Genomic DNA, 17,006 nt, shown 5'->3' on the forward strand with positions numbered 1-17,006 from the left:
ACGCCACAGCCTGTTCTCCCCAGAGATCCTTGAGGAGTCTGCATGGGTCTGATCCAGCTGCAGTAGTGACAGGAGGCTGATGGTAGTGGCTTGATGTTTGCTTTCTCAAGCTTTCCTGCTGCACCCGCTCCAGCAAAAGCCAAGCTATGCAGAGGAGGGAGGACTTGGGTGGTGCGCAAGAGGTGTTAACACTCTTTGGCTTGATCTCTTTAGGTTCCAGAGCGGCTCTTGGATGTAGAAACCTGTTCTTGACTCCTCCAGGAAATGGTAATTCAGCAAAGCCGGATCTGCCCCCAGCAGACGGATCTTTCAGAAATTGTTCCCCTGACAACAAGGTCCCCATCAGAGCCATCGCCATGGAGATACCAGACCTGCATCTCCTTTCTCCATTGTGTGTGTCTGGCCCTCCACTCGGTGGAGGCGCCCCAAGTGTATCACATACTTGGCAACCATGTTAGCAGAGGCTCCTAGTCTGTCCTCAGAGGCAGACCTTCCTCCTCCCTTGCCCTCCTTCCCAGGAGCCCTGTATAAAATGCTTTGTGCCCTCTTCCCTTTGAAGACCTGAGGTGCTGGTGTCCTGGACCACCTCAGCAAAGTTTTGAATTGAAGCAGGTAGAATCTAGGTGGCCTAAAACTGGAATTGGGGGCCAGTGGCTTTTGAGCCTTTAAGCAAAGCTTGCCTTTCACCCAGCTGCTTTCTATTGTGATGTGTTTGGACAGCAGCTGGACCCAAGAGACCATGTTCTGCTTGCGTAATGTGGGTGAAAAGGAGGCTGCTCCCCCCGCCCCCCCCGGTAGGCAAGGAGCCATGTGGCTTCCGTATTTCCAGGGGGTCCTTCCTTGACCCATGTGCTTACGTGTAGAGGAATGTTGTGGTTTTGCTTGCAATAAGCATATTTCTACCAGCTGCAGTGACTGAGGACATCTGAGGTTTTCCCCCTTGAGAATGGTTTCTTTCCTGTATCCTGCCTTCTCAGTTGTTTTGGGCTACAAGTCCCATCAACTGGGGCTGGTGGGAGTTTTAGCCCAAACCACCTGAGTTACAAATTCGGGAAAGCTGAGTGAGATAGCTAGGAATCCCACCACCTTCAAATCCCTCTTCAAAACTCACCTGTGCAGCAGCACCTTTGTTAGGTGAGAAAGGCTTTGGGAGGAGAAAACCCACTGCCTTGCAAGACATCTTTGGGAGAAGAAAAGACTTTAAGGAGCAAACCCCATGACGGTTTGATGGCGTTTTGTCTGCCTCATTCAGGCAACTCTTAAACTTAAGCTGGCACCAAGCGTCTTGCTCTGCTTTCCTTTAGACCATGTCAGTGAGGTTGAGAGGCAGGTAGTGGAGCCAGGGCAGCCCAGGACCTCCAGACACGCTGCCCAGGCTTTGCTAACCCAGCAAAGACAACCTGGGAAGCAGCAGTACAAGTCACCGGTCTCCAGGGGGCGCTTAGATTCCATCAGTTTGATTTCACCCACAGAGATGCACTTCCTCCTCTCTTGAGACAGATTGGAGCCAACAGGTAGCAGTCCAGTTTGCCTCAGGCATTTTGCAGAACCCAAGCCCTTCCCCTGCTTTTTTCAGGAATTATTAATATTCCGCTTTTCTGCTTGCAGCTGACACGCTGTAGAGCTCTGTGCTGGCCCCACCCACCGTGATGTCTGCTGGAAATCCACAAGCATGATTCAAGAACAGACTTTCCCCTCCTGTGGTTTCCAGAAACTGAGATTCAAGAGTGTCACTGCCTCTAACTGTGGAGCCAGGCCAGAGCCATCGCAGGAAGTAGCCATCAATAGTTCGCCTCGCCTTTTAAAGTCATTGTGTCACAGTGCTGTAGCTGCTTTAAAAACATAGCAAGCCTTCGGATGCAGCTCCTTTGTCCTCAAGTCCTCAAGTAACTCAGATTGACTGTGGGTTTCTCCCAGATCCGCTCCCTGCATTGGAACTCAGGTGGGTACCTTTGAAGGAAGTCGGGATCGGAGGAAGACGGACAACCTGTGTTTTTCTTGTTACCTTGCCTCCTTGAGCCCAGCCAGGACAAGGGCATATTCGCTGTGCCTTGGGTGGGGTGGGAGTGTACATGTCTCTGGATGTGAGTAACGGGGTGGGTGGGGTGGGGGGCTATATTTAACTAATCTGAGGGTCTTTTGGGGATCTGTGCTAGTTCCATGAGCTGCCCCTCCCTGATCTTTGGACCCACAGAAGTGGAGGAGGCACCAACCTGTCTTAATTGCCACGTTTCCCTCGCTTGCTCATCTGGCCAGTGACAGCAGCTGTTGTGCGGAGGGCCTGGCATGATGGTTTACTGCCGAAGGCCGCATGGCCTGTGATTTGGCCGGGGAGGATGGCAGCGAACAAATCACACTGTCACCAGCGTCAGCCTCATTAACCTGATCTTTGGTGGATCACCAAATGTCAACATTGCCTGGAACATCCATTATCAGGCCCAAGGACTCGGCGCAAGGCATTTTGTCAGGCATTTCTGTCACTGGCTCATGCTCTGACCTTCACAGAGGGAAAGGCAGCCTGGGGTGTGTGTGTGTGTGTGGAGGGGGCTGTTTGCCCACTAGCCTGCCCCCACAACCCTCACACAGCCCGGCCATATTTGTTCACATTCAGGCCCTATTTCTAGCTAGTGCCTCATGCCACGTTGACTGGATTGAAACGGCAAGTGCAGGCTGCAGTTACACGCAGTGCCACCAGCCATTGTTCTGCAGCAGCTTAACAGCCTCAGCACTGGCCGTGGGAGGAGAGGGAGACAAGAAGAGGGACAGACAAGCCCCACAGGACCAACTTTCCTGAAGTGGCTCCTGAGACCAGTCGTGTATGCACAGATCAAGATCCAAAAGGAAGTTCTCCACCAGGGGGTGCCAACTTGAATAAAAGGTTGATGGGGGCAGGTAAGCCCTGCCCCACATAATAGATCACAAGGCACGATGCACGCGCATTGTTTAAATGACAGTGCTCATCAGCTTTCTGAATGCCAGTTGCTGAAAACAGCAGGAGGGAGGAGGGCTCTCACGCCTGGGTCCCGTGTGAGGAATTCCCATAATGGGCATCTGGTCAGGCGCTGGGAGAACAGGAACCTGGACCTGATGGGCTTCATCCAGCAGGCTCTTCTGATGTTCTTAGGTTGACCCATAAGCCCTGTGATGGGTTTGAGACCCCACGCCCTTCAGACTACAGCTTCCCTCCCTCCTAATGTTTTTTTGGGGGGGGGGGCTGGTAGCTGTGGAAGCACTTGTGAAAGCTGTTTGAGGACCAAATTCCACAGGGACAGCACCAATGTCACATACGAGCCAAAGCTTTTTACATCCCAGAGGGAATATACGCATAAGAGGCCAGTGGTTTTCTACCAGTGTGTCGTGGCCCCCTGGGGTGCCTTGAAGGATGGTCAGGGGTGCGGTGGGCAACCCTGGCCTCTTTCCTTCCCTCCTTCCCTCCCTCCTCTGATGCCCTCCTCTATCTCTGCCTCCCCAAGGCTTGCGCAGCTGTTCGTTGCAGCAGCCCTGGCTTCAAGCTCCCCAGGCGAGCTCTGGGGCTGGCCAGGGGTTGCTTCCCCAGCCCCTGTGGGGCAGTGTGAGGAGGCATCTCTCTTTGGGGCAGGGGGGGCAGCTCAGAGACCAGAGGCAGCAGCTACCCAGAGGATTCCCAGGGAGAGGGGAGAGGAGGCTGAGGGAACACATGCGCTCCCACTCTCTGGCAACCAATAATAATAATAATTTATTTATACCCCGCCCACCTGGCTGGGTTTCCCTAACCACTCTGGGCGGCTCTCAACAGAATATTAAAAACATGATAAAACATCAAAACACGTTAAAACATCATATAGTGTCCGACTTAATACTGGGAACACCTTCCAACCTCTGCTTTAAAATCCCAAGGGAGTCCATTCCACTGCTGAACAGCTCTTGCCATCGTACACTTAGCAAGTCCCAACACTGTTTCCAGTGGCCAATTACCAGCTATGTCTGGAAAATTCCAGATGTATGGCAACCGTAGATGGGCGGGGAACCTCTGTCCCTCCAGGTGTGCTTGGACTCCTCCAGCTCCCAGCAGCTGCCATGGCCAACGGTCAGCTCTGGTGAGAGTTGAGAGTCCAGAACTATCTGGAGGAACCAGATTTCCCACTCCTAGAAATAAGAACATGAAAGGAGCTCTGCTGGATCAGGTCTGTGTCCATCTAGTCATGCACCCTGTTTTCACAATTGCCAGGTAGAGGCCCCAATGGGAAACCCATGAGCAGAATCCAACCACAAGAGCCTGCTGTTTCCAGCAACTGGTATTTGGGGGGGGGGGAATTGCTGTCTCCATCGATAGTCCTCTCCTCCTCCGTGAATTTGTGCAGTCCTCTTTTATAACCATCGAGGTTAGTTGCCATCCCTGCCTCCAGTGGGAGTGAGTTCCATAGTCCAACTATGCACTGTGTGAATTAATCTCTCCCCCACTAGAGACAAGGTCACAGTACTGCTGCATAAAAAGCTTGGAACACAAGAGGCCGTTGATCTGGTTGCAGGCAGCGTTGCGCCAAGAGAGGATGAGCTCAGCTATGCAGCCCACCGGCCCCTGAGAGGAAGACCACCAGCACCAACCGGGCCCAGGGCCCAAGTAGTGGAGCGACCTCCTGGCCCAAGTTTGTGAGACCTGGAGTGCTTCATGCAGCTCCTGCCTTATCGCTGGGAGGTCTTGCAGTCAGGGACCCAGGCTTTGACAGGCAAGGGTGAAGACGTTTTGCAACCGCTCTCATAGGCCACACCTGCAGCGAGCGCATTCCAGGAACGTGGCAGGGGGAAGAGGCACAGCAAGGCTGCAGATAACCAAGAGAGGGTGGGGACTGGCCATATTTATCTCCCTCCTGGGACGTTGTGGAATATCAAGGATAGGAATAAACGAGGAGATCCTGGCAGTTTCTCCTCATTGCTCACGGGAGCCTTGTGGCGGCTGCTGAGCTGCTTTTGAGCTCAGCTGAGGGATTCTCAGTGCATTGGGGCATGTGCAGAGTGTGCTCTCCTCCCACTTCTAAGGGTCCAGTTGCAGATCAGCAGCGGAGCTTTGCATGCATAACTACTGTTCAGTCCTTGGAAGCACAAGTGGCACTTTCATTGCTTTCGGGTGACGGGTGGAAGCATCCCTCGTTGCTCAGGCTTTGGGTCGTTAACGGGGGTCTTACTGGGGTGGGGGGAGATTTATTGTCTGTTTTGTGGGGTTTTGTGTATGTGTCTTGTTTTGTGTATCTGTGATTCCTTCCCCTTTTAACAGTAATTGTTGTGTGAAAACTTTCAGGAATTTTGTTGTGCTGTGTTATCATCGTCCCCACCCCCACCGCCCATATATTTGGTTTTACTGAATGTCAAGATGTTTTATATTTTTTTTTATGGATTTGTAAACAGCTTTGGAGCATTTTCTTGTTGGAAGCAATGGATAAATAAATAAATATTTTAAACTCTAGAGGTTGCAACCTTCAGCCCTTGGTCCAGTTTCAAAAGAGAGGGACACACATTACACCAAAGTCAGACCACTGGTCCACCTGCTTTCTCATTGCTTTCTACCCTGACTGACATCAATAGCTCCTCAGGGTTTCAGAGAGTGAGCCTCCTCCAACTTCACTTGGAGATGATGAAAATTGTACCTGAGATCTTCTGCATTCACAACAGATGCTCTCTCACTGAGCCTATCAGCTCACAGCCCTGGCAAGAGACACCTGCCGCTCCTCTAACATCCCACGGAGCAAGGGTGGAAGAGAGCAGACAGAAATAAGGGTGGCCCCACCCACTTTTATATGGCCCCACCCACTGCCAGAATGCAGTCCCCTCCCATTTTGCATAACCAGCTTCCTTACGCCAGAAGGGCAGCTTTTCAGGCAGGCTGGCAGGCTGAAGAGTCCGAGCAGACAAGGGAAAATAAACTTTTTCCTGCAGCACAGCGTTAAACCATGGATTTTTCTCCCCAGGGGGCAATGTTGGCCACCAACTTAGAGGGCTTTCAAAGAGGATGGGGCAAATTCATGGCTGATAATGCTGTCAATGGCTGCCAACCGAAACAGTCATATTGCTGGGAACTGTGGGGGGGGGGGTAGAGGTGCCCTCATGCCCAGGTCCTGTTTGTGGGCTTCCTGTAACGGGCACCTGGCCACTGCAAAGACAGGATGCTGCACTAGATGGCCTGATCCAGCAGGACTGGATAGCTCAGTTGTGCTGATCACAATCCCCATCTGGGACAGCTGCATATTCCTGCATTGTAGGGGGTTAGACTAGATATGGGGTCAGCAAACCTTTTCAGCAGGGGGCCGGGTCCACTGTCCCTCAGACCTTGTGGGGGGCCAGACTATATTTTTTTTGGGGGGGGAGAGCAAATTCCTATGCCCCACAAAGAACCCAGAGATGCATTTTAAATAAAAGGACACATTCCACTCATGTAAAAACACGCAGATTCCCTGACTGTCCGTGGGCCGGATTGAGAAGGCCTTAGTTTGCCTACCCATGGACTAGATCAGCGGTTCTCAACCTGTGGGTCCCCAGATGTTGTTGGACTACAACTCCCATCATCCCTGAGCTCTGGCCTTGCTAGCTAGGGGTGATGGGAGTTGTAGTCCAACAACATCTGGGGACCCACCGGTTGAGAAAGGCTGTACTAGATCAGTGTTTCCCAACCTTGGGCCTCCAGCTGTTTTTGGACTACAACTCCCATCATCCCTAGCTAGCAAGACCAGTGGTCAGGGATGATGGGAATTGTAGTTCAAAAACAGCTGGAGGCCCAAGGTTGGGAAACACTGGACTAGATGATCCTCAGCCTCCCTCCCAACTCCACCATTCCATGCTTCATTCTAAGACTCTTCTTATGTTCTGCACCCTCTGTGGGAGGAAGGAGGCCTCTGACTACCAGTTCCTGGAAGCCACAGAAGGGGAACCCACCCACCCCCAGGAGCTCAAGCCAGCCAGCCAGGTGATGTGCAGGTGTGGGGATGCAAATGACACCTGGAGAATGAGGGCTTCACAAGCCATCCAGCAGGCTCTCAAGTACAGTGGTTCCCATACTTAATCCATTCCAGAAGTCCATTCCAAAACCAAAGCGTTCTAAAACCAAGGCGTGCTTTCCTACAGAAAGTAATACAAAGTGGATTCATCCGTTCCAGATTTTTTTAAAAAAAAACCATAAAACACCAATTTAACATGAATTTTACTATGTAACGAGATCATTGATCCATAAAATGAAAGCAATAACCAATGTACTTTACTATAAAATAAATAAGACCGTATTGTGGATGTTAAAAAACAAACTTTTTTTTCTTACGTGCTCTGATGATAGTCATTGTTTGTATGGGTTTTTATTATTATTATTATTCATTTCTGCAGTCACACAATCAATCATTCAGTAGCTGAATGTTTAGTCTCTGAGCATGGGCAGACTGTCATTCTCCCAACACTCAAGCCAACCAATCAAAAGCAGCTCCTCACAACATTGGGAGCCACTCTCCAGGTGGCTTGAGCCCCCCTACCTAATATCTCCCCCCTTAGTCCCAGTAGGCATGAACTGAAGAGCCCAAGCCCTGCGGGCAGAGGGGACTTTTTCACTATAACTTCATCACCAGCCAAGTCCTTGGGAAGAGGAGAAAGCGCCCAAGGATGTTGATGCCCCCCCCCCGCAAACCCCCTCCTTGCCCAAAATAGCCGGCCACTTAGCAGCCTGCCCAAGGAAGTAGCCACTTTGCCCAGGAGCTTCTTTGCTCTCTGCTGAGCAGCCGAGGCAGCTCTGCCCACACAGCCAAGGCCTTGAACCCGCTCAGGATTTATTTGCCACGACATTGGCACCAGCTCCGAACATCTGGCATTCAGCTGATAAGGGCCTGCGGTGCAGCGGAAGCAACACTTTCTCTTTTCTGCGTTCTTCTCAGCGGGGCAGCAAGCGAGAAGCCTCCAGGCAGGATAGGCTTTCTGGCTGGTGTGCAAAAACATCTCTGCTCTGCTCTGGTGGGAACTGGCTGCAGCACTCTGCACGCGCTCAGAGGCACCCTGCATCCCAGCAAGCATGGAGATGCAAAGCAAAGCAGTAAAACACACAAAAAATCTCCAGGCCAGAGTGTTCCTATCTTCAGTTCTTGTAAAACGGGGAGCTGCAGTTCCCAAACGAAATCCTTCAGGAGAAGCAAGTTCACAAAATCTTGACAAAATCATCACCTGCTGTTGGGGCCACCAAGCCAGGACACAGGGATTTTTGGGGGGTGGGTGGGGCGTCCCAGGGATGCAGTAATGGCACCCCAGTCCAAAAGGGTTGCGGAGGGCAGTCAAGTGCTGCTCTACATTTTGTGCAGAAGGAAAATCATGACCGACCCCCCCCCATCCTGTGTCTGTAGCCTCACGGAGGAAAAAGAGAAGCTGCTTCCCCAGATGGTGCTACTGTTTGAACCTTGAACTGTCACCCAGGAACATGGATGCTACGTAATGGTTGCTTAGCGACAAATTCATTTCCTGGGCTGCTGGTGTTGGGGTAGAGGGAAGGTCCCCGGGGGTGTCTTTCTGCCCCCGACCATTTCTGCCTGCACCACCAGCACCATCCTGCCATCACAAAGGCGGCGCTGCTAAGAACCACCAGTGACATCCTGGAGGTGAAGTTTTGACTCCCGGGGGGGGCTGCATCCCCCCTCCTCCCCTGACCGCTCACCCCATCATTCACAGCTCTTTTATCAGCAGAGCCTCCTCTTGAGACATTTCTTCCTGCAGTTGCACAATTCACACGCACGCCATGCAATGCGCTGTTTCTCTCCCTAGTGCATTCCAGATGTTGGTGGGCTCCAGCTGCAGGCTGGCCAGGGCTGGGGGGAGTTGCAGCCTCTGACGCTATGGGTTCCCCATTCCTGATTTGCTCTCTAATCTTCTCCTATTCACATTCACCTCCAGGCTCCCCTGTGCTCTCCCAGGTCCTGCCCCCACAAAGCTCCCATCCTTGTGCACATTCCATGGCTGCCCTTCCTCAGCAGGGGTTCGAGAGCTGTGTGAGCAACCATAGTGGGAGGGAGCAGCCGGTTTAACATCCTTTTTAACAGGCACAATGACTTTCTGTCACCATTTTGCTTGTAACTGCTGGTTATAACACCCTGGAGAATTGCACCGTTCATGCTGCGTGTGACTTAACTGGTGCAAGGCTTGCATGGGGAATCTGGCAGAGCAGAGTGAGGCCTCAGAGGGGTGCAGAGCCCTCATTCTCATGTGCCAAGTTCTCTTGGTCCCAAACACTGGGAGGGCATGCAGGGTTCTAGGGACACAGGTGGCATTGCACTGAAATACATATGTCATGGACAGAAATGTTTTTACTTGGGAGATCACCTTGCCCCATAAATGCCCACTCAACACCTTCAATTGGCGGAACTGGCACTGTTACAAGCATGACATAACATGCTTTCCACACTTGTAAGAAATTGGGATTTTAGTGTGGCAGCACCTACACTTTGGAACTCCCTACCGATTGATATCAGGCAGGAGACTTCCAGTCTACTTTTTTAAAAGGTAAAGGTAAAGGGACCCCTGACCATTAGGTCCAGTCGTGGCCGACTCTGGGGTTGCGGCGCTCATCTCGCTTTATTGGCCGAGGGAGCCAGCGTACAGCTTCCGGGTCATGTGGCCTGCAGGACTAAGCCGCTTCTGGCGAACCAGAGCAGCGCATGGAAACGCCGTTTACCTTCCCACCGGAGTGGTACCTATTGATCTACATGCACTTGGATGTGCTTTCAAACTGCTAGCTTGGCACGAGCGACAGGAGCTCACCCTGTTGCAGGGATTTGAACCACCGACCTTCTGATCGGCAAGTCCTAGGCTCTGTGGTTTAACCCACAACGCCACCCACATCTACATTTTTAGGCACCCTCTAAAAACATTCCTGTTTGGACAAGCCTACCCAGATGTTTAGAAAGTTGCTGCAAGTTCTCATCTGTTTGAGTCTATTGTTATTTTTACTTTTCCAAAGTCTCGAATTACTCTTGTTAATTCTTCTAATTGATAATTGTATTGTTTTATTATTATTTTTAAACTGCTTTGAGGTTTTGTTTTGGGCTTCTTTAAAAAAACAACATCAAGCAGTGTATAAATCGTACAAAATTAATAACAAGCAAATAACAAGTATATTAAGTGTACAAATCTGTCAATTGACTCAGGGCATGTCTGTATCTGGACTGCTGGGCTAGCAGGAAAACGATGTGTTGATTCCATGCTGTCAAAGAGAAAGGATACCCACCCAATGTTTTGTCTGTGCAGACTGACAACCCTACATAGGAAGGATAAAACCCAGAGACCCCTTATGTGAAGAAGACAACATTCATTCTCCCTTTCCCCTTTCATGACTTGGACTCTATGACTTAGCTAACTTTACTTATTCTACATGCCTATTTCAGGGTCCTATAAGGACCTCCTCCCACCCCCAGGCCATCTGCTTCAACCCCTTGCCATTCAAGAATCGCAGCTAAAGAATTCCTAACAAACTGATAGCCAACCTCTGCTTAAAATCCTCCAATGAAGGGAAATCCACCCGCTTTCCCAGGTGGTCTGTTCCACTGCTGAGCGACTCTTGCTGACAGAAAGTTCTTCCTAGTGATTAGTAATATTCTCTTTTCTTTTCATTTGAAGCCATTGGTTCAGCTCCCACCCTCTGGAGTAGCAAAAAACAAGCTTGCTCCATCCAATATGGGAAAGCTCTTCAGATATTTGATTATGGCTACCATATCTCCAGGGATTCGGGTGGTGCTGTGGGTTAAACCACAGAGCCTAGGATTTGCTGATCAGAAGGTCGACGGTTCGAATGCCCGTGACGGGGTGAGCTCCTGTTGCTCGGTCCCTGCTCCTGCCAACCTAGCAGTTCAAAAGCACGTCCAAGTGGAAGTAGATCAATAGGTACCACTCCGGCGGGAAGGTAAATGGCGTTTCCGTGCGCTGCTCTGGTTCGCGGCTTAGTCCTGCTGACCACATGACCCGGAAGCTGAACGCCGCAGCCAAGAAAGCAAGATGAGCGCTGCAACCCCAGAGTCAGTCACAACTGGACCTAATGGTCAGGGGTCCCTTTACCTTTACCTGCCATATCTCCTCTCAGTCTCCTCTTCTCCAAATTGAACATACCCAACTCCCACAACAGTTCATCAAAAAAGTTTGTAAGAAGCTGTGCAAGGGGCTGGTAAAGATTCAGAAATATTTAATTCTGACCATAAACATACTGCAAAAGTTTTTTTTTAATTGTTTTGTTTTTTCATCTTTCAATTTTCACCTGTTGCTTTAATTGTTCTCTTACATACATTAAAAAAATATTTCCCAAAATGCCAACCACACCCCTAACCCCAAAGACTTCTACAAACACGTGGAAACCTTCAGAGAGACTTGCTAGAGTGAAACTGTTCGGATCTTCCATGTGACATGATCATAGAATTGTAGAGTTGGAACAGGGGGGGCACAAGGATCATCTAGTCCAACCCCCTGCAATGCGCTTGAACCCACAGCCCTGAGGTCAAGAGTCTCATGCTCTGCTGACTAAGCTGTCCCTTCCCCATGTCTGAAGCCACCTCTATTATTCCTTGTAACTTCATGGGTGAACCTCCATGTTATATTCTGTTGTTTGTTCATTAAGTTTTGACAATTTAATAAAAATATTTGGTGTGTTTTTTTTAAGGTGGAAAGATTTATGAACCCGAAACGTTCATGTCTTTGACTCTTCCTTAGGGCTTTCATAAATAATGTAATTCCAATCTCTTAACAAAACTCAGTTAATGACATTCGTCAAAACTAACGAGGGTAGCCATGTGCCCTACTATACAGAAAGTTCTGTTTTGAAGGACAGCCCTCTGTTCTGCAGGGCCCCTGGCTCCAAGTCCTAATTAAGAACGATCAGAAGGCACTTTTGCAGAGCTTCTGCAGCTGCTGACCAACAAACTGAGCAGGCAGCCACACAGGCCGCCCCCTTCTGTGATATTTATTATACCTCTGTTGAAATTGCAGTCATTATTTCTAAATTTGCATTGATGCTATCAATTGACATACACAAATTTTATGCAGACCTCTTTCTCCTTCCTTCTGGTGCCGATAACACCAAGGTTGCAGCTTTGATCCCCCAAAGGGGCAGCTGCCTATTCCTACATGGCAGGGGGTTGGACTAGATGATCCTCAGGGACCCTTCCAACCCTAGGATTCTCTCTCTCTCTCTCTTGGGCAATGTGTGAGCCCCCACCCTAAAACCAACCTTTCTTTTCTTCAAATAATCTTTATTAGTTTTTCAATTAGATACTCCACACACACACATTGTATTACATTTTACATTTATACTTGCTCTTCAAAACTGACTTTCCTCCTTCTGGTTTTTTATATCACATACAATTTTATTGCATTATTTTCTTCCATTTTATATATTGTGATTCATTTTCCATATTTGTCCATAGTGTATCCATAAACAAATAAGTCCTCGTGTTTATACAATTCTTGTGGTCTCTCTGTATTCATTTACCACTGCTCTTAGTTATATTGGTTTCCTTATACATTTCCCTTCTTCTTTTCATTATCCATCACTGTTCTTAATCTTTCCTGTTATGAGGTTTGTTTCCAAGTCTACTGGTTTTACTATTTCATCTTATCTTTCCTATATACAACATAAATTTTCCCCATTCTTTTTGAAATGTTTCCTCGCCTTTTGTCGAATTTCCCCTGTTAGTTTGGCTATTTTTGCATCTTCCATTACCTTCTGTCGCCATTCTTCTACTGTTGGTATTTGCTGCTGTTTCCAAACCTGGGCTGGCAGTAGCCTTGCTGCTGTTGCTGCATATAAAAACAGTTTCTGATCGTTCTTAACTCTTATCTTCTCCTACCATTCCTAACAAGAATGCCTCCGGTTTTTTCAAAAACGTATATCTAAAGATCTTCTTTAGCTCAGTGTATATATTTTTGATTTAGATTGTATCTTACCAGCCCAGTGGTTTTTCCTACTTTCTTCAGTTTAAGCTTGAATTTTGCTATAAGAAGCTGATGATCTGAGCCACAGTCAGCTCCAGGTCTTGTTTTTGCTGACTGTATAGAGCTTCTCCATCTTTGGCTGCAGAGAATATAATCAATCTGATTTCGATGCTGCCCATCTGGTGATGTCCATGTGTAGAGTCGTCTCTTGTGTTGTTGGAAAAGAGTGTTTGTGATGACCAGCTTGTTCTCTCAGCCCTGAGTGCTCACTGGAAGGTCAGATCCTGAAGCTGAGGCTCCAATACTTTGGCCACCTCATGAGAAGAGAAGACTCGCTGGAAAAGACCCCGATGTTGGGAAAGATGGAGGGCGCAAGGAGAAGGGGACGACAGAGGACGAGATGGTGGGACAGTGTTCTAGAAGCTACCAGGATTTGACCAAACTGTGGGGGTCAGTGGAAGACAGGAGGGCCTGACGTGCTCTGGTCCAGGGGGTCACGAAGAGGCGGACACGACTAAATGACTAAGCAACCACAACAACATATATTTTTGGGGAAAGAAACCTTTCTTGTTGGTGGGCTGTGTCTCCTTAATGTTACTTGAAGTGCTACCTCATATGTCTACTCAGAAATGAGCCCCAGATACTTCAAGGCTGCCTATTTCCAAGCAAGCGGGCCCAGGACAGGTGAGTTAGCGCCACAGCTCAAGAAGGCACATGACCCGCATTCAGAAGGCCACGGGTTTGATCAGCCACATTGATTATTTGTTAAATTTATACGCTGCCTTTCCATGTATGGTAGGAATGTTTACAGATGCCAGGAGATAATATTTATTAGATCTTATCCTCCCTCCCTCATGTTTGTGAGTTCAGCAGAGTTCATCCCTTTGCATCTTAAAAGGGAAGCCTAGATATCATTGTCCAGTTTTAGCCTTTTACTTTAAGTAATCCAGGATGCTTTAAAGCAGGCTGGATTTTCCTGATGTTTCCTCCTTTTCTCCCACTTAAAACAGTAATCACACAAGCAGTCTTGCAAAAGATAAAAATAACATTTACTCACTCAGGATAGTTGTTGAAGAGTAACAGATACAGCAGCTTTGTTCAGGCTTAACATGGCAATTCAGTTACAAAGAAATACCTAAATCCCGCTTAAGATGGGAGTCTGAGCAATGGAGCTCAGACATGCAGGTTGTTCTCACCTTTCTGGCTTGGTGATGAGATGAAGGACTAAGAGTAGTGAGGGGCCAAAAGGAGCCCAGAGGAAGACCCCAGCCAGGTGAGGAGGTTGCCTGTGGCTGCACCCTTCCGCTGTCAGGACTCAGAGGGAGTGGCTCTCTCAGAGGTCTCTCTGGCAAACTTTCAGGAAAACTTAGTAAAACATAACTATACAGCTTTTAGAAGACATCTGAAGGCAGCTCTGTACAGGGAAGTTTTTAATGCTTTACTGTCAGACCTCGGGTTACAGCCGCTTCAGGCTTCGTTTTTTCAGGTTGCGGACTGCCGAAACCCAGAAGTACCGGAATGGGTTACTTCCAGGTTTTGGCGCTTGTGCATGTGCAGAAGCACTAAACTGCACTTTGCACATGTGCAGAAGCGCTGAATCGCAACCCGCACGTGCACAGACGCGCCGCTGCGGGTTGCGGATGCTGCAGGTTGCGAATGTGCATCCTGCACGGATCACGTTTGCAACCCAAGCATCCACTATATTATGTTTTGCCAGATGGGCAGGGTATAAATAATGAAATTATTATTATTATTATTTAAATAAGAATAGCTGAGAACATAGAAAACAATAAGTAAAAAAACAAACATTGATAAAAATTGATATATGTTATATATATATATATCTTCATAGAATTGTAGAGTTGGAAGAGACTGTGTGGGCCATATATTTGTATGTGTTAAAAACATACAGATAATACACTAAAAACAGCACAGCAACAGTCCTTTCCTTAAAAACAGTCAGCCAAAAGTCTGTTGGAATGAAACAGTCTGCCAGCAGAACGACAGCAAGGAAGGAGCTATCCTGGCTTCTCCAGGGAGGGAATTCCAAAGTTGCCTGGGAGGAGCCACCACTGAGAAGGCCCTCTCCTGCATCCCCACCAAAGGTCCTGGGGGCCAAGAGAAGGTCCTGAAGACCTCAGAGCCTGGGCAGGTTCTTTTGGGGTCATGTGGTCTTTTAGGCACACCTAAGCTGTGTTGCTTTTTGGGTTTAGCTTCTGTTGGTTTTTAGTGGCATCCTCGCATACATGTGAAAATATAAAAGTTTATTATTTATGTGGCGATTCTGTCGGGGCTTTTAAACTTCACATAGCTTAGGGCCTCAGCATGTCTTAAACTAGCCATCCAAGTCACCCTCACCTGGTGGAGCCTTCACAGCGTCCAAACTGGCCCCTACAAATCAACCTGGAATGTCAAGTACCTTTCATAAGGTCAAGGTCAAGGGAGCCCTGACCATTAGGTCCAGTCGTGGCCGACTCTGGGGTTGCGGCGCTCATCTCGCTCTATAGGCCGAAGGAGCCGGCGTACAGCTTCTGGGTCACGTGGCCAGCAGGACTAAGCCGCTTCTGGCGAACCAGAGCAGCGCACGGAAACGCCGTTTACCTTCCCGCCAGAGTGGTACCTCTTTATCTACTTACACTTTGATGTGCTTTTGAACTGCTAGGTGGGCAGGAGCAGGGACCGAGCAACGGGAGCTCACCCTGTTGCGGGGATTCAAACCGCCGACCTTCTGATCGGCAAGTCCTAGGCTCTGGTTTAACCCACAGCGCCACCCGTGTCCCTAGTACCTTTCATACATATTTGTAAAAAGAGCCGTATCAAAAGCAAAAAAAAAAAAAAAAAACCATAAGAAGGCAGTTTGTGTCTGTCAAAAGGATCTGTGATGGTCTGCTGTGGGCCAACTGCTGTGGTTTGACCAGTCCAGAAGAAGCCAGACCACAGTGCACAGTTAAACTAGGGAACTCCTTGCCACAGGAGGAGAGGGCTATGGGAGACTCTTGGCTGCAATGACTGTTCTCTGCCTCCACAGTTGGAAGCCGCAGGAGGGGAGAGGGCTCCTGGGTTCAGGTTGTGATTGAGGGCTTCCCATTGAGGATGTGGTTGGCCACTGGGCTAAAGAGGCTCCTTTGGCCTGATCCTGCAGGCTCTCATGGCACCAGCCTCCATCTCAGCAGAGTGCCTGGCTTGGCAGGGCATCTCTCTGCCCCGGGGGAGACCTTGCTAGGGCCCAGCACGGCTGAGCAATAAATCAGGCTGAGTTCCTCTCCCTCCCTCATTTTTTTAATGAGCTTCTTCTCTGGCCATGAAAGCCCCCACGAGCATCCTTTAGCAACTTCCTTTCCCCTCCTGCTTGAGCTATGGCAAAGGTCCCAGTTTATCTTCCTGGCTGCCACATTCTGATGCTGGTTTATGAGGCGTGTTTATATCACAATTTCTTTTCTTTTCTTAACAGAAACCACGTGGCCATGGAGAAAGCCAAGGAGGCAACTAATCTGTGTCCACCTTGGCCACCATTTGGAGGCGGGAAGTGAACTGGATGAAGGTCCAGTAGCGGCTGGGACTCCTGACCCGGGGGTGCCCACATTGTGCGGGTGAGGGGAACCCCAGTCAATCCTTTCCAGACTGAAACCTAAGCCCAAGGATCTGGCTGTTTCCACTCCTGGAGACTCACGCAAGGGAGCTTGCCTTCTCCTGCTCAGCGAACAACGCAGAGCAAGAAGGCTTTCCCAATTAAGTGATTTAAAGCAGACTATGCCAAGGCCATCTGCAACAGCCGCAACTCCTCCACTCCTGAAACCATCCCTCGCCTGTGTCATGGGATGAGGTAGGCTGGCACCACCAGTTGAACCGTCCATCCTGCACTATCTGTGCATTGGTCGCTAGGAAGATTTAAACCCCAGTAAGGTACGTGGGTGGCGCTGTGGATTAAACCACAGAGCCTAGGGCTTGCTGATCAGAAGGTCGGCGGTTCGAATCCCCGCAACGGGGTGAGCTCCTGTTACTCGGTCCCTGCTCCTGCCAACCAAGCAGTTCGAAAGCACGTCAAAGTGCAAGTAGATAAATAGGGACTGCTCCAGCGGGAAGGTAAATGGCGTTTCTGT

At 49.2% G+C, this 17,006-nt stretch overlaps 1 protein-coding gene across 4 annotated transcripts in view; it reads left to right on the forward strand.

Annotated features, from left to right (window-relative positions):
• The window catches only part of NR6A1 (nuclear receptor subfamily 6 group A member 1), a 65,613-nt gene extending 62,647 nt beyond the window's left edge, over positions 1 to 2,966 (forward strand). For all 4 annotated transcript variants that reach the window (XM_083721788.1, XM_083721786.1, XM_083721783.1 and 1 more), the window contains 2 exons: positions 214 to 267; positions 1,609 to 2,966. In XM_083721788.1, coding sequence (XP_083577914.1) covers positions 214 to 238 — 25 coding nt within the window. In that variant the 3' untranslated portion in view covers positions 239 to 267; positions 1,609 to 2,966. The remainder of the gene's footprint in view (positions 1 to 213; positions 268 to 1,608) is intronic.
• The last annotated feature ends 14,040 nt before the right edge of the window (positions 2,967 to 17,006 follow it).

Source organism: Podarcis gaigeae (genome assembly GCF_964106915.1).
Source record: "Podarcis gaigeae genome assembly, chromosome: Z".
In the NCBI taxonomy this organism is placed as follows: Eukaryota; Metazoa; Chordata; class Lepidosauria; order Squamata; family Lacertidae; genus Podarcis; species Podarcis gaigeae.